Source organism: Egretta garzetta, unplaced genomic scaffold (assembly GCF_000687185.1).
Source record: "Egretta garzetta isolate BGI_Z169 unplaced genomic scaffold, ASM68718v1 scaffold88, whole genome shotgun sequence".
In the NCBI taxonomy this organism is placed as follows: Eukaryota; Metazoa; Chordata; class Aves; order Pelecaniformes; family Ardeidae; genus Egretta; species Egretta garzetta.
Genome location: NW_009260408.1, coordinates 70,944 through 96,476, shown reverse-complemented (window position 1 = coordinate 96,476; position 25,533 = coordinate 70,944). Strand labels below are relative to the sequence as shown.

The following is a 25,533-nucleotide window of genomic DNA, read 5'->3' as shown; positions in this document are numbered from 1 at the left end:
CCCCCCAGCCAATCTGCTAACTGGGAGCTCCCCAGGTGAGGTACCCAAAATAGGCCTTATTGCCAGCTTCCACCGGGCTTTCAGAGCATTGCTGTGCAGGACCATAGGACAAGAAAAAGTTGGGTGCTTTGCTAGACTGCAGGGTCTGAAAGCACAATTTGGCCCTTTATTATAAACTCTTTTTTTAAAGAGAGATTGTAACTTTGTGGGAAGCTTTGGCAGAGAATGTAAATTCCTCCCCCCCTTTCATATGCCTCTAAGAGCTTCAAGCAATAGTCAAAACACTCCCAAGACTTTCAGTTGCTGTCTCAGCTTAATACAGGGCCGTATAATTTTTTCCCCTCCCACATGTACATCCTCCCTGGTTTTCCAAAGATCCACCTTTGCCAGCATGAAGACAGGCACGGGTTACGCTTTTGGCAGCAGGGGGAACAGGCTGCACAAACGATGCAGCGGATCTGCAGCAACTCCTCACTGCACAAAAGAGTGCTTGGGAAAGGGGAGAGGACTGCACAAGGGGAACAGTGTACTTTTCTCCAGACTGAAGATACTGAGTGGGAGTGTTTTTGTTCATTTCAAGGACAAAAAACAATACATTCTTATTAGCATGCATACTACTATTCAAAGTCTTACGAGCCTCAGTGCAATAGCAATATGAAAGAAGTTGCCAAGCAAAGAACTGCTGTGCTACGGAAAAACTGGGCATAAGCGGAAAAACTTCAGCAAATAAGTTTTCCTCCTCTTCAGGAGTTTTACCTCAACACGTTGGCATTTCATTTCCTCCCTCCATCACCCCAGTCACTGATGCTCTCAAGGCTAATGGCAATTGCCTGCATCATTCTCCCCAGCCGGTTCAGGAAGCAATGACCAGGGTATCTCGGTGCATGCAAAGGGGGATTGAAATCCAGCTGGGAAAACAGTGTAAGAAAGCCAGACCCCCCTGCGCTTTCAGGAGGGCTTGCTTCTCTGCCCTCAAAGAGCAGCCTCCTTCAGTCCTCACCTAGAGACACTCAGTTTTCAGCAAGGCCACCTTTCCTCTCAGACCCCATGGTTGTGAGCCATCCTCGAAGGACTGAGGTTAGCCTCTGGAAACCACCAATTTTCTTCCTTCCTGTAATACTTAGAGAGAGCCCATACAAAGTTTTGAAGAAAAATCTGACCCAGAAGGGCATGCATTTTTTGGCTGTCACCTAGCAACCCTTTCTGGTGCACAGATACCTGTATTAACACTGCTAAATAACTGTTCACACCACATATGCTAGAAAAATCTAGGTGTAGTAGAGCTTATAGTATACTGAATATCTGGTGCTAGCCACACATTGCAATTCCCTTCCTCCACTTCCCCCCCCAAAAAGAGGGCATAGCACAGGGAAATAAAAATAAATACATGTAGTTCTGTTAGTTTACCCCTGCAGTGCCAAGGCCCAAGGCACTGCTCTCCCATCCACAGTGGACGGCTGCTCTCCCAGCCCGCTCTGGACACCGGGCACAGGAATCCAAGCTTGGCGTCACGCTAAACCCAACTATGTGGCTTCTGGAGCAAAACCAGTTCATGTCCAGCCAAGAGAGCACAGAAGCAGCCAAAATGCAACTGCCTGTACCACTGTCAGTGCAACTAGGCCCTTAGATACTCATTCTGCTTGTGTTTTCAGGTCGGAGTTTTTTTCCTTGGTAACTACAAAAACTAGACAACTTGCAGAAGCACCTCAGATGTCGACCACAGGCTCTAAAAGCAAGGGCTTTGCAAATAAAAACACTCATCATTGCCAGAGCTAAACAAAGGGGCTGAAGTTTACCCATCTAGGAGTGTGTTAACTATAACATACTTTCTCGGAAATCACGGTTTCATTCTCTGAAGCTATGAGCAACAACACGCACCACAGTGCTGTCCCCTGGATGGAGGATATATCCTCTGCTACTTTAATTTTCTACTCCTTGCGTTTTTCCTTGAAAGTCTCCACCCCCAACACTGCATTCCCATCTATCCGCCCCCAAGCACTTGGACTAAATTAAGCCAAAAATCAAAGCCAGCTGATTATTTATTAAACAAACAGGATACATTTTGTCTTTGGTAGAATCAAGCACTCCTGGTAGCTGTAGACTTTAAACTTTACTGGGGGTGGGGGGGCCAGGAAGGAAGCGGTGTTTCACTTTAGGAGAGCACACTAAGAAGTCGTTATTTTACTTAAAAGCCATCTGCCTATAAAATGAAACTGTACACGCACGTAAGACTTAACAAGCTATAAACAAGCATCAATAGCAACACTCATATTTCAGCGATAATAGCCGGCTTTGATCACGCTTCTTTAGACTACCCACCCCTTCAAACCATTTTCAACTCTCTCAACTCCTGTCAAGCCCATCTCCCACATCTGCCAATTAAAGGCAGAAATTGGAACTAATGGGGGTGCAGGGAGGGAGCTAGTGCACTTTGTTTCTGTGCCAAAAACTCTGTCAGGATACAGAGAAGTCCCTAACAAACAGGGGCCAGCAACACGTGCACATGAAAAAAAGCCACAGCTAGGTACACGGAAAGGCATTCCTAAATTTTTCCAGAGAAATTCTGAATACTTTGTTTCCTGTGAGAAAGTGAGCATTTAACTAGAGATCTCCTAATCAGGAAACAGACATGTCAGGTATTTCTAGAATGCTAATGAATGTACAGAACAGAGCAGGGATTATCTGCCGCCTGCCTCAGCTGACACCAGGGACTCCCAGCATCTGAACTCCCTCCTGCTTTTATTCAAGTCACAGTTTGCAAAAAGATCTTTTGCATGAAAACAAAGCAATACAAAGTCAGTTCCCAAATGGATACAGAGAACTACATGTGGAGCTACAGGAAGACAGAGCTTAGAAGCCACTTGCATCAGGGATTGTTTTCTTCTTCTGGTTGGGGAAAAAGGAGAAAACATATCCAAGACAAGAATGTGCAATAAAATCAGATTAAGGAATGTTAGTCACTCCTGGCTTCCCCTCAAAACAGAAGTCAAAGACTTTCTGCCATTCATTCACAAGATGTCTAAACAGTGAGTCTTGCTGAAGAAAGAAAAAAAAAAAAAAAGAGAGATAGAAGCGAAAGGAGGCAAAGAAGGTTGCTCTTCTCAACCTACTAATAAGCTCCCAAAAGTGCTTTTCCTTCATCCCTGTGCTAAAAGCCAAAGCAATCCCTGCCGCATCAGCAGGCACTGTGGTCAGGGCTGGGTCCCAGCCAGCCAAGAGTGCAAATACAGTATTAAACGCATTCATACTTTCCCACTGAGACAAAGCCTGAAAAGCCTCATCACTGCTCCATCCCCTGTGCTGCCTCTTCTCCGTTAAGCCTCCTGATATTGCTCCTAAACAAAAACGTCCCTGACTGCTTCCATCCATATTTACACAAGGAAGAGGCCGAGGGTCATGGGCTGGAACAGCTGAGAAGAACAGGCACATTGCTGCAAACGTGTCCGCTCTTCGGATTTGGCTTAGGTATTCAGTGGCTTTGCTGTTGCGATTCAGCATCCATTTACACAAACACCAGTGCGGTTCTCAGAGAAAGGAAGATTGTAATTGAAACCACCAAAAATAACCATTGGCATATGACACTTGTTATTTAGCACAGACCCCCTTCAGCAGTTTTCATGGTCATGATTCAGCAGGCACGGTGGCAATACTCCAAAATAAGGTCTCTTTCTCCTTTTTCTGCAGAAGGACCACAGAGCTGCACAGAGCCTCCTAGGAGAGGATCTCAGGCCTCAAGCTTAACCAATTTACCACCACGTTGCATCCCAGCCACAAGAGAAAATACAGACTAATGCAGCTGCAGACAGAGAACCATGCTAAGCCTTCACAAAGCCTCTCCCAGGGACCCCTTTCCCCACAAGCAAAATAGACCTGGGCTGCTATTCCCAGCAGCTGATGAGTCAAATAACTTCATTATGAAATGCTTGCTTAAGACCAGAGTTGTTATTTAAGGAGCTGGTATCTCACCTGCCTCACAAAGATAATACAGGTACACAGGACAACACACCCAGAACGTAGCTCCTCCCTTTACCTACAGAAGCGATGTGCTCTGAAGCAGTTTTTTCTCTGACTGTTTTAAATGTGTCACACTAGCGCAGGAGTTGATTACCCAACTTCTGCTGAGATAATAAAGCTGGACATAAAACACCTCCCAGCAGTTGCAGAAGCTAGTGAACGTACAGTCCCTACTGACAGCATGAGTTCAGCTACTCAAGTCCTTATAGTCCACAGTTTTGTGGTCCGTAGCTCACAATTCTCCCCTCTGAGTTCTCCCTGCTGCTCTGAGCTCCACATTACCTGTGCTGAAATCTATAAAAAAAAAAAAAAAAAAAAAAAAGGCTGTTGGTCTTGGTTGGGTTTTTTTTAAATGACTTAAGGTAATTTAAAATGAAAGTTCTTCATCTCAGAGAAGGTCTGGCTGAAAAAGTTACTGAATGACTATATGAGGCGACGTTTCTCTCCAAATTTTGCCACACAGAGCGCAGCAGGGAATAACATAGGTCTTAGACTTCTCGTAAATATATCTCCACAAAAAAAAAAAAAGGTTGTAAGCCACACAGTTTCAAAACAGTCAAAACAAAACTCCCTTCCTTCCTATAAATCTGTGCTTGAACTTCAGGCACAAGGTACCATATTTAGCATTTCCAGAGGGATGCACGCAGAGATGACCACAAGGAAGATGGGCTGCGGTTGTAGACTTCCCTTTAAATATCTTCTTTTGCTTTGAAAACAGACAAGCACGCTATGTCTGAAAAGAAGAAGCTGTTTACCAGCTCCCAATTTACACATCCATCGGGCAAGTGAGCTCCACAGACATGAGGGTTTTTGTCTTCCACTGGCCAGTGCAGATCCTCTGAGCTGTCAGACACAACCACCTTCGTATACGAGGACTCAGAATCTTGTAAACCAATTTAGAGGAACGATTCTGCTCCTTGGAGTCTTTATAAGGTTTGAACTGAACCTGGCACCTCAGCTTTGAATCTCATCGCCCTCCAAAGGTCCTGGGCTGCTGCCTATTCAGATTGTCACTGGCCATTGCCCCCTTGGGAGGGCTAGGGATGAGGGTACAAATAACAAGCAGCAGAGCATAGCAGCTGTATGGTGCTGGTGCACAGAGAGACAGAGACAGAAAGCGACAGACAGGAAACAACTTAAAACAAACAAACAAACAAACGGTGGAACTGTGCATTTGACAGGTTTTTCTAATCAAAGTAAACCACTCAGAAATGTATACATGTGTTCTGAGCAGATGATTCATTCTAACTACTTTAAAGTCATGAGCTGACAACTCTTCCCCAGCTGATATAGATTCCCAGTTGAAGGTGCACTAGACAACACACCCAAAATCTTTAGGTTTTTTTTTTTTCTCCTCATTTTATCATTAAAAATAACTAAGTGGCTGGGGATTTAAGTGTCTTAAAAAGACTTGATTTTTCTTTTCTTTTTTTCAGTCAAGGAAAGCTTATCAGGCTAGTGCAAAAGCTCTTCACCCAGCTCTTAGTGGGATAACAAAGTTAGGCATATAACTTGCCCATCACAAAAAAAAAAAAAAAAGAAAGCTTACCCACCTTTGGCTGCTGGGAAAGCAGAATTCCGCAAGTTGCAAAAGCTCACATGCTTTATCATGGAAATGATTACATTATTCAGGAGTGGTGAGTGGCAGTGACTGTGCCACCACACCGGCAGATGCACCACTTGCGTGAACTAGCAGCTTGGTAGTCATCAGCCTCCCACCCCATTTCCGAAAGAAACATCATTCTGAGCAGCAAAAAAAAAAAAGCTCCCCACAGAAGCACTACAACGCAAACAAAGTCAGGGACTGTATTTCAGGAGCTCTATTCTTCCACACCTTACAACAGAACTTGTCTTATTTTACTGACATCCAAGCTGCCAAGAATCGACATTGAGATTTAGATAAGCATATCAAGTATAGATAAATATTACATGCAACCCCTCTGTTTCTTCCAAGTGGCAATATTCTCAGTGCCACTGACACAGATAAAAAGCTTGAACCACATTCTGTACTTTACTACCCAAATTCAACATCCAGCCTCCCTGTGAGGTCCTCCGTGGTAGGGTGTCTCCAAAAGCTGGTCTAGCCAGAGCAAGATAGCAGCTCCTCAGGCCTCCCAAATTGCTGTTCAGAACAGCTACTGTTTCCACACATGCATTTGCAAGCCACCTGGTTGCAAACGCTAAGTGCTGTAAAGCAGTAGTTAAGCTGATTATTTGTTTTAAAATGATTCATGTTTTAACTACATTAAAAAAAAAAAAAAAAAAGTCTTGAGGCAAAAGCTCTAGGAAGCAAGGTTTTGCAGACAGAGTACGTGAATTCGGAACCCAAGTTCTTCCTGGGTTCCTTTCCAGTGAGATTTTTGCAGGGTTTTTTTTTTCAGTTCTTTCCCCATCTTTCCCATAAATGTTTATAACTTCCTATGCATTCTCTAATCCTCTACTTTTTAAATTGTACTAAAACTTTCTGTTTGTGGGTAGGTAGGTTCTAGATGAAACCTCAGCGATACAAAGACTACAATCACAGAACCATAAGCCCCCCTCCCGCAAGCTAACAAAGCAGCCAAGTGCACAGTTGCAAGCTACATGCAACACAAGCCCAAGGAGACCCAGACTGCGTCTGCACAGGGATGAGACTTCCCCTTCGATCCTGAGCTCTGCCTTAGTGCTCTGCACCAAAGCGCAGCACTTCTGGTATTTGCACGTTGGATCGGCTCACAAAGCCCATACGCGTGCACTGTAGCCAAGCACCACATTCAGGAGGAGAAGGATTCATTCACAGTATTGTGTAACAAGCATTCCGGATTTATTTTAGGCTGCCTGAAAGCTAATAACATAAACAAATCTTATGTTTTCCTTGAAATAGTACAAACACTAAGAGTCAGGAACCATGTCTCAGCAAGGCGGCATGGACCAAATCTGAGTAACAGACTCCACAACTGCACATCGCGGAGCGTGAACATGCTCTGCTCTGTAAGCCACGCCAGTCCACATCAGCTGACACAGCCCCACCACGCAAGAGGGATGCGAGGCCATGCCCGAGCCTCTGTGCACCTTACAGACACAGGACCGTAGCAAGCTGCCTTCACAAACCTTCGGACCTCAGCACCACCCCAGAAATACCTCTAGCAGCATGCCCTTCACAGCATCCTCAGTCAGGATGCAAATTCTCCTTGTTATTTCTACTATCCAGCAATACATGCTGCCTATGCCGACATGCCTTGTAGTGCCAGGAGGTCTCTAAGGCAGGGAGACCTGGTTTGCTGCAATTGCTCAGTCCACACCAGCTGCAAGAAAGCCACCACGGAAGGGTACCATTCAGCAAACACTAGTGAGCAACCTAGCTAGCCAGGTTTACACTAGCTGGGAAACAATTTCCTCTCATGGTTGCTGCTTTTGCACGTACAGAAGTATCTTCTTCACGCTTCTCTCTTTCAGCTCTCCTTGGACGTCCACATGGAATTGAAGTCATCTGAGACAGAGGCAATAACATCTCTGAAGACAGATGGAGCTCGCAACTCCAATTTTCCAAGATAAGCACAACACACCCATAAACCAGACCAACAAGACTCAAGCGTGTGCTACCCACACATTGTATGACACCCGTCAGGGTAGAAAGGCACCCACACCACACTCTGCAGCTCCAGTACTTCCTCATGATGCAATACGGCTCTGGGAACTTGGGATGCAACTGGTGAGAGGCAGGGTGTGGGACACAGCTACCACTTACCAGCTGAACTGGGACCAGCTGAGCTAGGTACAGCACTGAAAAAAAAAAAAGACACTCAGGGAAATACTGCTGTCCAGCCTTGCTCCAGGCTTCCACAGGCAGGACAAGTCAGTTGCAGGGAGGCTCTCCCCATGGTCTGGGGTTCAACACTGGCAAAGCTCACTGTAAGTAAGGCAGGGCTTTGTGCCTACCTCCAACACCACTCTTCCTCCTGCTCGACACCACTATGCACTTCCCAGAGCTGATGCAGATGACATGTACCCTCGCTGAGGGTCATCTGAGCAGAGGAAGCCAAGTTTGTTGCGGCAAGCTGTTTCCTGTGATCTGCAACCCATGAGCTGGCTCCTGTGGCCAGCTGCTTCTGGGAATGTTTCAGGGAGGGGAGATGGGTTTTGAGGCACTGCCAAGCCACTTTGCCCACAGCAGCACTTGTTAAATCACAACGGATACCCCAGCCTGCAGCTTCTCCCAGCACTTCCCCTCTCCTCTCCGGCCCCTCTGGATGACACGGCATGCCTGAGACGAGCTCAAATACCTCCCCCCACCTCAGAGTGCCCTGCAGCACTTGTACAACAGAGATTGGCACACAGCAATGAACGATGTCTAACACAGAACCTGTATGACAACCATTACTTCTTCGCTACACCATATGTTCCCTGTCAGGTGGCTGGGAAAAACCGTGCGTGTGGCAGGGGGAGGCGTGCTATGGGATGGTAGGAAAACATATCAATGAAAGAAATTAAGTTGTGCTTACAGCAAAATACAGCACAGGCCAGTGCTCTTCCAGGGGGCAGCCTGTAGGCAGCTACTCAATTCCTCTCTTTCGGCACAAGAAATGTTAATGCGCCAAACTCCACACTGTGACAAGAGCTGCCAGGTAATGGTGTCACACGGCCTTCGTAGTTAGCCAAAAAAACAGGGAAGGGGAAATTCTGCAGTACTCTCACCAGCACCTTTGCATCCACAAGCAAAAGGCAAGAGACCCGAACAGAACACTGAAGTTAAAAAAGTTTCCTGTTTTTCATAGTCATGGCCCAGTGCAGGCACAGATACCATGAAGAGGTCAGAAAGGCAGCAGCCACACAGTTACTAAAATCAACTAAAACAAAAAAGAATCTGATGTGCCTCTGGGCTTGGCCTACTTACACAAGAGGAGGTGTTATCCAGATCTAATGAAAATCATGACCAGTATCAGCATTTTCAGTCACTCTTGCAAACGTAAAGCTCGCTAGCAAATCAGCATCAGCACTGTCTTCGCCACAGTTCTTGTCTGTCCAGGGGAAACCCTTGGACCTTTCAGGTGCCACAAGCTGATAAATGGAGATGTCATGTGGTTACTCACATGGAAAAGTAACCCCCTCATGAAGCAACCTAACGGATGAAGAAACAACTTTTTGACCGTAGCACTGTAGGATCCAAGTTCAGTTTAACACTGGGAATGTGAATCTCATGTTTTGAGAGTTACAGGTAAAAACCACCATGAAGAGGTCATCTGTAGCTTTAAAGACAATTCAGGCTTGAGGAGAGATCCTGTACCAGGGTTTAATGCATAAATGTTAAGTTGGCTCCCTGTACACTACCCTCTCCTCTCTCTAATACTCAGGCAGAAGTTTTAAAAGCAATGAGTACATTGCAAAAGTGTCCAGTGCACTTTCAAGTGTCTGAGGAGTAATGCAGGCACAGCAGACATTGTCACTCCTCCTGCTATTGGTAATCTTTGTCTCAGCTAAGAATTGCCCCGAAACAAAACTTTTAAAATGTCTTGTAGCATACTGTACTTCAGATGTGCTATACTTTTATTTTTCCCCCTCTACAAAGGATAAGTCATGTTAGAACTATGCAGCTTCAAGGAATGCAAGCGTAGGGAACTCAATTTTTTCTTGTTGCTAGCCACAAAGACACTACCTCTGGACTTATTTATGGGTTCTATTATAAAGCATTCATTCATTCATTCAGATTCTTGCAGCTTGGTGGGAATTCTTTCTGAAACTTTATGGTTTTCTGGTTAACACAATGTGTTTTTTCCTCCCCCTTACTTGTGCCAGCTGCATTTAAAACTAGACCTTAGTAAGCACACAAAAGCAAAAATGTAAAGATTACATTATTTTGTAAACAAAATCACTGCATCTGCTGGATACATACTACTAAAGCAGCCAAATTGCTAGGCAGAATGAAAACGAAGCAGCAATAAAGCAGGCTAATAAAGCGAACAACCCGGTTGCCATCAATGTCCAACCGGAGGTCATAACTGACAGACCTCCTCTTATCACACCTCAGCGGCATTCAACGGATGAGGAAAACAGCTTTAGGCCTTTTCAAATCCTCCACTGGTACCTCAGCTTTAAAGGAAACAGCCGTGTTTACCTACAGCGGTGGAAGAGGCAGGGACGCTGCCTCGGAGCCCGCCGCTGCCAGCAGCTGGCTCGCCTCGCCGTGCCCTCGCTGTGCCAAGACGATACCTTCCACCAGCCCCACTGGATTCCAGCTTTTCCACAGACACCAGGCAGTACATAACTTCTTCATACGCAAACTCAAATTAACTAAACTTTCTCCTCCAAAATTTCAGAATTTTTTTTTTTTTAATTCTCAACTCCTCTATTATTTCTAATGCAAAGGGATAATCAGAGAAGAAAACTAATTGGTCTAAGACCCACGGTAACAGGGAGTTTTTCCTTACTAATTGCTATTTCCATACCTGCTCTGTCGCTGCCGCTGCACCCCACCGATGCCAGCGTTCTGCAAGCCTTCTCCTAGTGCTTGGAGTGAAACAGGCGGCAGCAACAGCGCACTTCCACCCAACACACGCTCTCCTGCCCAGCGAGCGACAGCCTTGTGGAGCAATTAAAAAGCTAAGGCAAGGAGCAGAAAGCTGAGAAGAAAAAGCAGAAAGTGGGAGAAGGAAGCAGAACAGAAAAAATATAAGAAATTGCGGGGGGGGGAAGGGGAGATGAGGCGGTAAAAGTTGTTCATACGAAGTTTTTAGAGGTTACTTAATGTCAGCATATGGCAGGGGACTGAAGAGCAAGAACAACAGTGAAGTTTTCTGGGTTAATAGTTTCCTTAATATTCCCACAGGATTCTTCGCTACTCTAAACATAGCACAGAGGAAAAAATAAGATTCAAGTAGATCATCATTAGGGGCAGGTTCAAGAAAGAGTTCTTTCAGCCTCCCCCAAACCGCTTTCTCTCTTGGAGTTGAAAAATACCCGGAGTTCTTCCGCAGTATTAACATTCACACATTTAAATTTGGAGCATGCAAACTCAACAACACAGGCAGTCTGAAGACAAAAAGAGGAGCTTTCAGTCACTTAAAAAAAAATGGTTTGAGTTATATTTCAAGTTAATTTTTCAATGCCTACCACAACCCTCTAGCAGAAGCATCCTTCACCGTATGCTTGCTTTCAGTGCAAGGGTCTAGCGATTAGGTTGTCATAAGCCCTGTGGTGTAGTGCACTTAAGAAGTTCAGAGCACTCCAGAAATTTAGCAGAAAGCCTATTCCCGAAGGCCTGAATCTTGAGTTATGGTTTGTACCTGTGTTGTGCTATCTACCCTCCCTCCCTACATAAAACCTACATTGAGCTTGTGAGGGTCTCCTCAGGTAAAATCCGGTGTCAAAGAGGAGACCATCAAGTGCATTTCATCGTTATCTGTGCATTGTACTTGTCTCCATCACTTACAGAGGGGAAATGACAGCTAGGCACAACAGGAAAAAACCTGAGCCATGAGCAGGAAACAGAATCTCTTTGTTTTGACTACTAAGGTAAAGAAAGACAAATAGTGGAAAATTCCCTCATAGGGACTTTTAACAGAGGTGGATCATTTGAAAAGTCTTCCTCACCATTGTTTTTTATATGGTCAAGCCACCTGTTAGAGCAGCTTCACTATATTAAATAAAAAGGATCAGACCCAGGAAGAAAACAAGAAATAGTTTTACTTGAGACTATCTAAGTAGACATAATTGGGGGGGGGTGGGGGGGTGTGTTCTTCTGTTTTGCCTTTTTAAGTACTATCAGAGCCTCAATCTGCAACTGTAAGACAACCAACAGGAATTTGGAGGGACAGAAGAGAGCAGAAGAGAGTGGTTATTTGCTTGTTCTTATGTGGGGTACCAGCTAAAGCGAAGCAAGGAGTTGAGTACAAGTTCCTATTAAAGGCTGCACGAATTCCCACTGTAAACAAGCCTCTTCAGTCTCAGTTCAGCAGAACCTGTGGTGCTGGTACCAGCTTGATGCAATGTTTAAGAAGCATCAACTGTTAAAGTCTGTTTTTATTATTAATATATTTGATTATGTGTTTTTATTACTAAGTTATTACACTTTGAAACTGAAACCAAATCCCACATAGCTTTAACACAGAAGTGCAACAAACATTTGCTGCCAATGACAGAACAGCAGCAGCATTTTCACCAGGCTTCTGTCCCATACTGACTGTGGGCTGCAACTACTAATACTTACACAGCACTTATTTCTGCAACAGCTCATGCTGCCAGTTATCGACCAACTCTACAAAGCCTATCTGTACGCTATGCTATTTCCACACGCTTTCCCCTCATTTCACTGAAAATTCTTGCTTACCAGGTGTTCTGGCTGCAATTGAAGTAAGCGGTGATGAAAATCATATCTCCTCATACTCTAAAAATGGAGATTTCAAAGAGAAGGAGAGAAGCAGCCTCCTGTTGGCTCTGCTCAGCCACCAGGCATCACGAACCATGCCAGCAACAAAATTCAAGGCTGTTTTGTATTTATGTCTGACAAACCAGATAAAACATAATGTTTTTAAAGATGCTTAATAAAGTAGTTGAAAGATAATGATTATCCAGTCTCACCATTTACACATGAAAGGTGAAGCTACAGTCATTTGTTGCCAGACTGCACTGGAACAAACAGCTGCATTTTACTTATCTTCAGATATCAAAGGACTTGAGTGGGACAAAGATTACTTGGCTTGACAAGCATTCAAAGACCCCTCCAGCTCAAACACAGACATGTTTCTGGGGAAAATCATGAAAGGATGTAATTTAAGCCTAGTGGCAATTCCTATTATACTAGCATGAAATCTACCACCATCCCCTAATCTTGTCAAAGCTAAAACAACATGCTTTGCCTTCTCTCCAAAAATGGTGGTGTTGCACATTTCCGAAGGCTACATGCAGACAAGTTCTTCCTCCCACGAAGCAGAGGCTTCACGGCAGCGTTAAGTCGCTTTAAATCTGCTGTGGTCCTGCCCATCCCATGCTAGCTCCTCAGTTTTCTGCTGAAGAGCTGTCCTGAGAGCTCAGCCCCCAGGTCACACCAGCGCCAGGGCAGAGGAGACCAGGTAGCAGCCCGGGGACAGTCGGACCCAACAGCAGAGCTGCATCCTCCAGCACGCCCATGAGCTACACCGAGCGTCAGAAGTTTCTTCTCCCCCATAGAGAAGCAGATAAACCGAAGAGCTCAAGTCGCCTTCTCCATACCCTTAGCTTGATGTTAGTCCCTCAGACTCATGTAAGACTACTGTGAAAATCCACACAGCTTAACCAAGGGCAAGGCCAGCAGCAGTTCAGAATTCTCCCCTCCACATGTGCTGCAACTTGCTGCTTTATTTACTATTTACTGTAACAAGAGCAGTAAAATCACATTGTTCTTGTTTGGAAATACAACATTTTGAGAAGGTGAAGTCAATGTCTGTGCTATAAAATAAACGGGAAGCTTACTGAAGAACCAAAAAGAAGTGAAAGACTTCAACTCAAACTTTTCCAACTGTACCCACTCTAGAAGGCTGAGCAGAGTGTTAAAGTTTTTAGGTAGCTGGAAACAGGTTTCATTTTAGTTGCTGCCTCAAAGCCAGTTTTTGTGTTTAACACATGTGGTTAGACAGCCAACCACCATTCCTGGGGATTATCTGCTTAGAGTATGAAAGACAATAAAACAACCCACCATCAGTTTTTCAGTCAGACCTGGGCATGATTCCCATTAGCACATTTTTATTTTAAAACTCAATGTGATTGCTATGATTTTATAATACAAAAAAGCTAAGCACAGATGTTGGTACTTTGAGCAGAACAGAACTTTGCCAGGTAAATAACAAATTGCAGCGTTATGAACTGCTTCTGAACATACAGAAATATGTTGCATGGCACAGCAGTTTAAATACATTAGTCGCTGCATGCAGTTGATGAAAAACAGCATCTTCCAGTCTTTAAATTAATGTAAATTAAACCAAGCCAAATCCAAAAATCCAACCAGGTAAATGCACGTTTTTCCCTGTTGACTTTGGATCAAGCTTTAAGTGAGAACTGATGGTAGACAGCAGCTCTAACCACTCAAGGGGAAAAGCAACGACTGGTGTTCAGTACTGGTTTACTGTTACAGTAATGGACTATTAAGCTATAACTACAGAAGAAAAGACACTTATGGCAAGTTTCTGAAGATGGTACTTAATGGCTTTTTACACACTATCAGTTTTCCAGACCACAAAATGCAAGACAATACAGGTTTGAGAAGACATCAGCCTTCTCCAACTTCAGGCCACCTCAATTAACAGCTGCAGTTAATCTGTGGCATCTGCTAAATTATTATGTAAGGGCCTGTTCCAGTTAGCTGTAGAGAGCATTTGCTGTTAGAATGCTCTTCAGCTTCTTTGCCTTTTACGTTCCTGCAAGAAGTGTGATATTTGACAAAGATACGTTGAAACACAGATTCAGCATCTGACACTCCAGCATTTTACCTGTCTCTTGCCCTACTAACACGCTCTGCGTCTTGTCAAGACTGCCTGAATATTTAAGTAAGTTTGTTATTTCTTCAAACCCCAACTCCTCCAAGTTTTCCTTCAGAATGGTCCTGCTGAGGGATACATTTTTATCAACACTACAGATTTATAGGAACAAAGCCACTTGCTGAAATTCAGGCAAAGCAAGCAGAGGTCCAAAACCTCAAGCCACCATCAGGACACACCTCCAGTTGTGATGGGGACAAAACAAAAAAGATTCCCAGGAGAAGAGTTCATTTGACCTCAGTCTGGGATCAAGATGAGGCCTGACAGGCTGCTCACCACTTCTCTCCTTTGGTATCTGAGCTACAGCAGATTTTCTGTTACTGCCCATTACTCTCTAAACCCTAAAGAGTGCTAGGAAGTGAAGGCCTGGTCATCAGCAGCCTCCATCGCTTCTCCCTGAATCAGAGTCACTGGTCTGGATTTAAAGTGATATGACAAATATCACTCCATTCACTATGCTTGCTGTACTTAGAATCACAGCATCATAGAATTGTTTAGGTTGGAAAAGACCTTTAAGATAATCAAGTCCAACTGTTAACACTGCCGTTGGTCCTGGTCCTCTTTTTCTTGGAAAAAAGTGCTGCACAGAGTACTTACAGGCTGATCATCACGCTTGTTTTGCAACACTTCCCTAAGTGTCTGAACTTCCTAGGTTAAACACATCATAGCAGGTAGCCCAAGCAAAAGAAGAGAAATCTTGAAATCTCTGTTACCTGGCAGTCCTCCCCTTACATCCTTACGCCCCACCTGCAAATTTCAAGCGGTTGTTTCAGGCAGGTTTACAAGCAAGAAGTCATTCTAATCCTGCTATTTAATTCCATTCTATTTAAGAGCCTTTAATACAGCCTGGTTTGAACACGTACTCTGCCGCTGGGAGATTGGCATTAAAGCAAGATTCAATAACAACATCATTCCATTTAATCATACAAGGAAAAATCTAATGCATTCACTGTACGTAATACTAACTCCTTTCAGTTTTCTGTTGTTTCTGCTTGAATTCATGGCTTACACTTAAATATCTTTGCAATATTCAAAAGACTCTCTCAAGTGCTGTAGTTTAAATCAGACGCGGAGAGGAATAGGGGGGGGGGGGGGGGGGGGGGGAAGATGACCAACTGCATCATCAGATAAGCTCTTCCTTCATGCAGGTCTTGGCTAGAGTACAAGAGTTCAGTGGTTATGGAGCAAGTCAAACACATCTATAATTCCTTGCATTGTTCTAAGGTCTTTGGGACATCTGCCCCTTCCCCAGCAGCAAGCACCTTCCACAGAGAGTTCTGGGTATGCCCGGTATTAGTGACAGCCAAGTGAACAAATTCTTGGGCTCAGAGCATCAGCTAATATAAATCACTGCTATGCTAGTGAAGTCAAAAGAGCCACATCAATTTACAACACAGGACATGACCCGTACTTGCAGCCTGGGAAAGCAAGTCAAAAGAAAACTGCCTTTTCTTTTTATAGCCTGGTTCTCTAATTAGGATTTTTGTCTGCACTGTAATTTGGTATTGGGGGGAAAAAAAAAAAAAAAAAAAAAAGAAGAGCACCACATACTTTTGGCAGATGGATCACTAGGAGCTATAAAAACTTGTCATAGCCAAGTTTACTCAAACATAACCTGCAAACATCCCAGAGCCTTCAAGACCCCCAAAAGTATGAACAGTAATTGTTGCGAGCACAGTGGGAACGGCAATTCAGGTCCTCAGCTACTGTGATCCCGAAAAATTTGGGACTCAGGAGACTTGAACAAAAAGGAGGAAAGTGGAATAAACCAGCCGTCCCATATCTGGACACCAACCTGGCTTGTAAGAGTCCAAGCAGTGCGTACGTGGCTTGCGTCCAGGGACAAGCAAGGGAAGCACTTTTAAAGTGAAAAAGTGCAAGACTAAGCTCAGATAAAAAACAACCAGGCAAACAAAAAGCAAACTAGCAAACTGTTGCTTGATTATTGTGCAAAGAGTAAAGTTACCTATTTTGTCACTTTGGGAACAAATAGTTAAGCTGTTTCAACATGATTGTATAATTCACTTGACAAAGAGAAAGGACAACCCAGCTATAAACTGGAAAAACAGATAAGATGACTAATCATCCATTTGATAAACAGTTTGCTCTGCTAGAAAAAAGACCTGAACTTCAACTATTCAGTCCTTCCATGCCTGCATGCTTCCGCCTAGTCCTCTCAAACCCTCCCTGCTCTACAACACCGTGAGAACAACCTTTGGCAGCCACCTCCCAGGACTTCTCCCACTGAAGGGCAGCGATCCCTGACCCAACAGGCTAGAGAGCCCACACTCTGCAGTCTCCTTCAAAGTCACAGGAGAGGACTGGCTTTGTATTTTATTAGCATCCCTGTCAGCTTAGTTTCCTCCCTCTGAAGTCAGAGTTTAGGGTGTGAGCTGAAGCACCACAGGCAGATCGCATGCCCCTGGATGGCACAACAATTTCTTGGTGCTAGTCACCTTGTTCTCTAGTGCAGGTCCCCAGCAGAAGGATCAGCATTGCTCCATCACCCCAGTCTGAAGACAGGGAAAAACAGCAGGGGTATGATAGAGGAAAAAAAAAAGTAGACAAACAAGATTTCAGTAGCTATTATTGTTGAAGGGAACAATTTCTAAAGGCTTCTTCTCAGAAAAGGAAATGGGCATGATTGTTCGTGAGTATTCACAAGTATGAATCTCAAATGTTAACCCCCAGGAGTCCCTTACAAAAAGTGCCATTAATCAAAGGGATGGGCCAGTATTTACTGTTCTTTTCAGCTTTACAGAGGAAGTGCAGGAGAACGTGTGTTGGGAAAGCTTTCAGGCTTTGTCACAGGTGAGGAGGCATGGGCCCATCTTCCCTCTTGTATGAGCTTCCTTACTTGTCAGTACAATTCTTTCCACTGAGCAACAGGTAAAAGAAAAGCTGTTTAAAAAGGAAATACTGCACTTTTCCATTAACGTTACAAGTTATAAACCTCCACAATTAGCATACTTCTCCCACTGAAGAAGAGGAGGCAGCATTTTTTCCACATGTAGTCAACCTTTTTCTCTCATTTGCCGACTTCTGTGATCAGCATTTTGGTGGCAAACCCCCTCCCAACACAGTTAGGGATACTCAGTGGCTTTAGCAGTCTGCCCAAGCAGGGCAAGGACAGCTGCACTTTGAACAGGATTGATCCAGAGACATGAATAAACTCGAACTGATGCAGGCATGACAAAGTCATGCAAGCGATTTCTCATGAGCTGACCCACCACGAACATCCACAAGCCCTAACAGGCATTGCAGGAAGGAGACTTAATAGGACTTGTCATCTACCTTTGAATTTTCTGCACAAGAAGGGAGAGCTAGCAACCCAAGTCCCCTCCCACAGACATTGCCACTCATCTGACAGACACACAGACAGAACAAACTGCTCTAGACCCTCTTCTCCATTGCCTCCTTGAACACTTACTCCCATTTAAAAGAAGGCAGCAGACAACATGCTCTGAATGGGGAGGACCATGCAGCCCTGGATGTATCCAACAACACCGAATCAAACCTCACACTGTACCAGCTCATACCAGCAAGCAGGCTAGAGCTTCCTGCTAAATCCTCATCAGTACAAACGCCCACACAGTAAAGAGTCCAGGCCAAAAAAGCTACATGACTGCTCAGAGTCTTAGATCAAGTCTCATTTCTGACTCTGTTACCGACAAGATTTTAATTCCAAAAGCCCTGTGCTATAAATCACTACATGACTGAAAAAACTGTGGAGGTAGTGTTAACAGAGTGTTAGGTTCCCCTGGGATTTGAGGAGCGCTGTGGGGGAGATACCTTGTTAAAAAATGAATCCTCATCTGAAGCGACTGTCAAACACAGTCTTTTAGGAGAAGGTTTCAGGTATCTGCAGTAATAGCTTGACAAGAACAACATACAACCACTTAAACTTGAAGTCATCTTAACATTTGGGCAATTCTGCCCAAGGTTTGCTTGATGATTCAAGTGGGAAGGTTCAACACCCTTTAGAGTAAGGACAGAGGGGAGAATCATCATTTGTCTGTCTGCCAGGTCAACAGTCAAACACCACCTCATTTGTGACAGAACTTTTTTTTTTTTTTTAAAAATAACTACATGTCTGTGAGCATTCACACACTATACAGCCATGAATCATTTGGGTATGACACTATCAAGATGGATAGATAAGATTTCTAAATGTGAAGCAGTAGTACAACACAAGGATCCTCTCCTCACAGCTCCCTCGAACAAGTGGAGAGGTGCAGCTGGCCTGCCCAAGTGATGACACAAGACCAACAGCACAAGATATGCTCTCCTCGGAAAAGAAGGGGCTGGTGGTGATTCTCAGCACACTATCCTTCAACCACCTTACAGGCAGCAGCACAGTCCCTCTCTACCTGCCCTGAAGTCATGCCACTCCTGCAAGTTAGAATCACAGAATGTTTTGGGTTGGAAGGGACCTTTAGAGGTCATCTAGCCCAACCACTCTGCAGTAAGCAGGGACACCTTTAAGTAGATCAGGTTGCTCAGAGCCCCATCCAACCTGGCCTTGAAGTTGTAATGAAGTGCCTGAGAGGAGGAGCAAGAGGGCTCCTAGGTCCCTCTTACATCGTTTCAGCCTTTAAACGGGGGCCACAAATCCACTCTTTACCTTGCCCCAGCACACTCTGAGGCACCAAAATGAAAGTGCATCTTACCTTGTCTTTGTATAAAAACCCTGAGGAGTGGATGAGCACTTGAAACGGCTTTGAAGAAGTTGTCATCGTTATTAATAGGGAGAAGGTCTCCATGCACATCAGCATATCCGATCATCACTTCCAGGTTGGCTATGTGATGAATGTGAAGAATTAGTTTGTAGAAGTCTTCAAACTTTCCTGGCTTGTAGCGATCCAGGGAGAACCTTCTGAACTCTGCCCCAAACTGCAAGAGAAAACAGAGTGTCTGCTGTCAAACACCACCACAGCACTATGCTCCAGCTTGGCATCTGAACATGGTATAACATCACCTCTCCCTTTCTACAATGAATATAGTCACATATTAGTGCTTTCAAGCCTACAAATGACCTTTTAAGTCCTCACGTTAGAATATAACCATGGCTACCAAGACACCACTCTGCTTGACAATAGATATGCAAAAGCGTGCCACCTTACAAGAAAGTGTATTTTTTAAATATCAAGTTTTCATTAAATCCTCTAGAGCATAATTGCATAATTGTAGGCTTTAACTTTGAAGCTCCATCCTTCATTATCACCAGCTCGGGCATCCACAGAACCATTCTTCTCCGAAGCAGGAGTGTTCACTCTACTGCTTTCAAAAGAAGTTCCTCAGCTATTCAAACAACCTTATAAAAATTCTTTGCACGTTTCCCATCAATACCACTGGGATCCCAACCACAAGACCTTTAAAGAAGTGTGGTATGCGAGTGCATGGCTTGTTATTAGGAAATACACTCATTCTACATGCCCCCTGAATTTCCTGGTATTTTATGTATAAATATAAATAACAGGAGGAGGAAAGTTCTTATTCTAAGTTGGTTTTCATGGGTTTAATTTTTCTGTTACTCCAGTGGTTATTTTTGAAGCTTTACAGACCTGTAAGTGGCTGTTTTAAAAAAAATTAAAAAAATGTGATTTGGCACAAGACAATTGAAAATGTTATAAATTCATGAAGTTATTTAAGATAAGTCAGCAAGTGATTGAGGAAAAATATTTCAATTGACCTTATCTCTGATATTAGAAACCAAGTATTCTATTAAGAACAGGAGGAAAAAATTAGATTCTCTAATCAAGGAAATGAAGAGAGTGAAAAAACAGGCATGTAGTTAAACTACATAGCTTAAATCATCTTTCTGGTACATTTAATTTCATAATGCACATTGTATCGTACTAGTGAACTACTGCTCATCAACTGTACCTCTAAATCATACTAACTCACTCCTGAAAGCATGGAACCACATCCACAAATCCAAGAACAAAGAAGACTGACTAGGATCTCATGGAAGTTCTTATCTGCATAGTCAGTCAATACCAAGGCAAGAAACCAAAGACAAAAAAAACCCTAACAAACAAAGGGAAAAAAAAAAAAAACAAACCAAGATAATTTTCTGTAGATAAATTCTTTGGCAAAATGGAGAATGACTTGCTTAGACGTTCTCAGATGTTAAATCAACATGCAAGCCACTCTTCTGCTAAGGCTAAAGTATGAATCATCACCATCATAACCTTAAAGCAAAAAAATAAAAAACCCAACCCTACTGGCTTTGGGTGCAAGCATGTTCTCAAATTGCTTCCGCAGTTATGAAAATCCCACTCTTCAGCACCAAAGCCTACTTGTGACCATCTGAAAGTTTGTTTAGTCAAATTATGCTGCTTGTTTGTAATATTAACTGCTAGTTCCAGTTTGGATTTCAATTCAAAGTTCCCATCCAAATGCACGAAAGCCGAACAAACCACAGCTGGTTCCAGTGGAGGCAAACCAGTCCTCCTTTGTCCCTCCACACTCTGCTCCTCTCCAAAAAAATCCAAACAGCAACTTACTTCTGTTGACACATTTCAACCTGAAAAAAAGCTTAAGTCTCTTTATTTGAAAAGTATCTTGAAGTTTTCTTTTTCCTAGATTCCAACAAGAAGCAACCATCTTTAAGTGACAAGTTTAAGATCTGCATGGTAAACTACAGAACAAGATATTTGTAGGCTTTGCTTAGGGCTGCATCTCCTGCTACGCACACCTGAACAGGAACAAAGAATTCCTTTAGCGGAAAAGGCACCAAGCCAGAGTATTTGGATGCCAATCCCAGCAACCACTTGTTTACTGGACAGGCAACTTGTTCAGGACCATTAGCGTGCATGGTACTTGCAAGGAAGCGGATGCTGTGCAGTCTTGCTCCAGCCAGTACAACACCTGTCCTACACAGCCAGCCGGATACCTGCCCCAGGAGAGCCCATCGGTCCTGCTCCGCCTAACACAGGCATTGAGGCACAGGCCAGCTCCCACGCAGGGACATCGCACTCCGCAGGAAAGCGACATGGGAAAGGAGAGAGAAAAGAGGCAAGGACGGTTATTTACATGTTGGTATGACCCAAAGTTCAGCACAAGCTCCCAGTGAGAGGAGGACAGCCAGTGGAAGGGCCATGCCTCCCAGCCTAACCCTTGTGGGCACGCTAGGGTCGACTGTATCGGTGGAGCGTGACAGGCGGGGAACAGGCCACCCACAGGGATGCAATTGCAGACCTGGGGCGCCGAGGGCCGATGCAAAAGCCGTGTAGTCAAATGAACTCATTCACACGTTCGGCCTCAGAGAAAGCCCAAGGGACAATTTCCCTCATCGAAGAATGGGAGAACGATAAACAACGGAAGTGATTTCGCTTCCTCTTTTTGCGTGATGCAGCCCTGTAAGGCAAGGGAGCTGGAAGGCGCTTCTGCGGAGGGGAGTAGGGAAGAGTCTCTCCAAAAAGACACTTGAGCAGATAACGCAGATGGCATTCTGTTGTTTAAAGGTTAGTACTACTGTAGTAGTAGTTTATCTGATTAATTCACGCCGTGTGTGTACACAGGCAGCAACCATTGTCAACGGGTCTTTTCAGAAGAGGGGGAAGAAAATGCGTCAGCAGTGACCGTTCATTCATCTTCCCTGATGAGGCTGATAGAGAGTATCGCAGTAATAATAGGTTTTGCAGTACAGCTCAGAGACTGGGTGCTCTGCATTGTATTCAGCCGGGATTTCAAGATAACATCCACCACGTATCTTCCAGAAACTACAAATTCTGAGGGCTTCACAGATACCCAAGATGACTATCTGCTTTCCTAAGCTACAAGCAAAGTTCATCTTTAGTATATCCCTCTACAGAAAGAGACACAAGGACTGGTGTCTGCCAGCAGTCTCTGCCAGAACAATACTGTATTACACTGTTTGATAAACTAACAATTTTAACAAGCAGATTAGTTTTCCATAATGAAGTAAATTATTCTGACCTATTTATCTAATGCCAATACTGCATCTATTACCACAGAAGTCAGAGGACAAGAGGGTCCGAGGGAACTTAAAAGAATTTAGTCTGACTGAGCTAATTATGACTGAAGAAAACTTAGGAAGAACCACACGTTTTGTTTCACAAAGAATAAGCTCTGTCCTAAGATCCTCCAAAGTATTAGCCAGCCACTATATTTGCTGTCTGCAGCAAGCACCCAGCAAAATCCTATACGTCAAGCAGGAACGCTGAGCAAAAACAGACACAAAGAAAAATCAGAAAAAAAAAAAAAGTGTTCTGATAAAAGTTGTGTTAAAGAAAAGGCATAGCCAGCTCATCAAAACTTACACAGGCTGACCAAGAGCAACCAACTGCTTTTTTTTTTTTTTTTTTTCTTCTTGTTAGGGGGGACCAGAGGTCAGAGGAGAGGAGGGCACAGGATTTTGAGGTTTGTTTGTTTACATGGAGGGCTGCTATTTTGTGAAATGAAATGGAAGTGTTATTTGCAAGCAAAAGAGACCAACTTTTTTTTTTTCTTTAAATTTTAAGTTTCAAAAAGTTTACAGGGTCAAAAATGAAGCCCTATGTTTATGAGGTGCCATCCCTCTAGCTTATTGCTGGCTTTGAGTTCAGCCTCTTGTAATAAGAAAACATCAAAGAGCAACATTTAGCAATAAACATGAATTACGTTAGCCACCTACTTCTCCCCTGAAGTAAATATCAGGTACAGAAAGGGAAAAAAAAAAAAAACAAAAAACAAAAACAAAAAAACAACCCACAAACCACTTTTTCATCCTTGCATAAACTAAAATTTCTGCTTACCTGCGAGATTTTCAAAATGGGGAAGACCTGACCAGGGCTGCCTTTATCAGTGAGATGGAACAGAGGCCACGATAGAGAAGCAGGGAAGGCTGAATGTAAATGGTTTTGTGCTGGCTGACTTCTGGGACTTGAGAGCTCTGCTGTCACATTCACATCTGTGTTTCTCGGTTCCCTCTTTCTCCCGCAGCCATGCCTTCTCCACCTCACCCAGGGCTCTCCTGCTCTGCTCCCAGTCTCACTGCGGCTGTCGCTAGGCAAGATGCCACCAACCAAGCAGATGCAACAAGTTCTCTCTTCTCCCTTCAACCGCCTGCCCCAAAGCAACTCTGCTCCATCCCAATGATCAAGCTGGTGGGAAGCATGGGATTTTGTGTTCCACTCAGTCCTCTGCTCACCTCTTGCTATTTCTTCCAAGAGACAGTCACAAGAGCAAGACAGCCTCTCTTCTATTTGCTCTTCATAGGAACCCCATCAGAGACACAAATTCCTACCTTCTTCCTCAAACTTTTTTCCTGATTGGCATCGTGCCATACTCCTACCCTTCTCCCTTGTAGTCTCCCTTTCACTCCCCCATAAAAATACAGCCATGCTCAGTATCTTAAATTCTTAGAATAGTTTATCCCAAACAAACAAACCCAGTGGTTCCCATCCTTCTTCATGCTTCTTGGATTCAAATGCTCCATGTCTCTGCTTTTCATTTGAAGGACAGCCTTTGCAACCCCTCCAGCACTGCCCAGCCATCTGTGAGGTTCAGACCATGACAACACTTTTCTCTCTTCTGCATCTACTCAGAAGACAAATTCAGCTTCTTTCTCTGTCCCCATCACTCTCGGATCAACTTCTGCTCATGAGACACGCCTCCCATGCAAACTCTTATTGATCTCTTCATAGATGCTCAGCTGCCAGCTCAATGGCAACTTAAACCTAAGTTTACTCTTTTCCCTACTTCACCTACCTTCTTTCATGATTATCAGGCACAAGACCATTGTACTGCCTTCCCCAGCACCTATAACTCCAGTACCAACCTTCATTCAGGCAGTTGCATATAGATATATGTTAATTACCTGGATCTTTTCTGCCTAATATCTTAAATCCACAGACACCATTCAGCTACTCATCTGCACAGCTGGACGTTGGCTTCACCGCTGCTCTGTACTTTTCCCTAGCTTTTCTAGACACTATTTTGCCTCACTACCACCCAACCATTTCTTAGCTGGTGGTAGTTTGTGAAAATTGCTATCCACAAAAGCTGTTCTCCCAGCCTGCTCTTCTGAACTCATCATCCTTTCTTTGCCACCCCTGCTCCAGTAGCTCCTCTCTTATCAGGTCACCTGCATGGCTGCTTTCTCCCTGTACCTTCTCTCTCAGCCAGTGCTGCCTCCAAGCAGCACACAGTGCCAGCCTCCCTCACGGCCTCAGCTCTTGATATTTAAATGCACAATGCTGTTCTCCTGCAAGAAGCATTCGTTCGCAGCAAAGCCTTTAAAATGAATCTTTGCCTTAAGTGGTCGGTCTATCTTTCCAAAAAGCAAATCTCTTCCTTTTTATTTCCAGTCCCCTACATCTCCGGGAACAGACCAGAATCTGTTTGCAAAGGATGCAGACCAAGCTCATCCTGTATTTTCAAGAGAACACCAAGCATCACACAGAGCATCACACCACAGAGCTTTAGCACAAATACAGCACGGGATGGATACATCCATGGCATGTCACCATCAGCACCTTACCACCACAGAGAGACAGAGGACCTGTCAGGAGACCTGGTGAACACTGCCAACAGCAGGCAAACCTGTGAGCCTAGCCTCCTGCAGAAAGGCAGCTCTGCACTGGTATAGCTCTCTAGCAGGAGCAAACCATTTTCTGAACGTTTACTATGAGAGGTATCTGCATGGTTACCAGACACCTGCAACCAGTAAGGGCTCTGGCTGGCTGCAAACTTATTTAAGACCCTTTTAGTTTCCGCCAGAGGTTTCCCCGTGAGCTCAGGGCCAACAACAGCTGCAGAGGAGTAATTTGATGCACACACACACCCCCACACCCCTAGCCAGACCTGACAGGGGCCTGGGACCAGCTGTGCAGGGCGGAAGCCAGAGGGATGGCCCCAGGCCAGGTGGCCCTGGGGCTGGGGCACCACACCCTGCCCCAGACACATCCGCCTCAATTAACTTCACAAATTTCCAATGGGAACGGGACTACCTCTGTACTGGGAGACTTTGCCTTCACCTAGAGGGAGGGAATGTCTCTGAAGGTACACTTCATTTTTAACTTCTGGC

At 44.2% G+C, this 25,533-nt stretch overlaps 1 protein-coding gene across 1 annotated transcript in view; it reads right to left on the bottom strand.

The window, feature by feature from the left end:
• The window catches only part of LOC104130451 (partitioning defective 6 homolog gamma), a 78,484-nt gene that overhangs the window by 33,955 nt on the left and 18,996 nt on the right, over positions 1-25,533 (bottom strand). Inside the window, exon 2 of the mRNA XM_035898990.1 lies at positions 19,169-19,415. Coding sequence (XP_035754883.1) covers positions 19,169-19,415 — 247 coding nt within the window. The remainder of the gene's footprint in view (positions 1-19,168; positions 19,416-25,533) is intronic.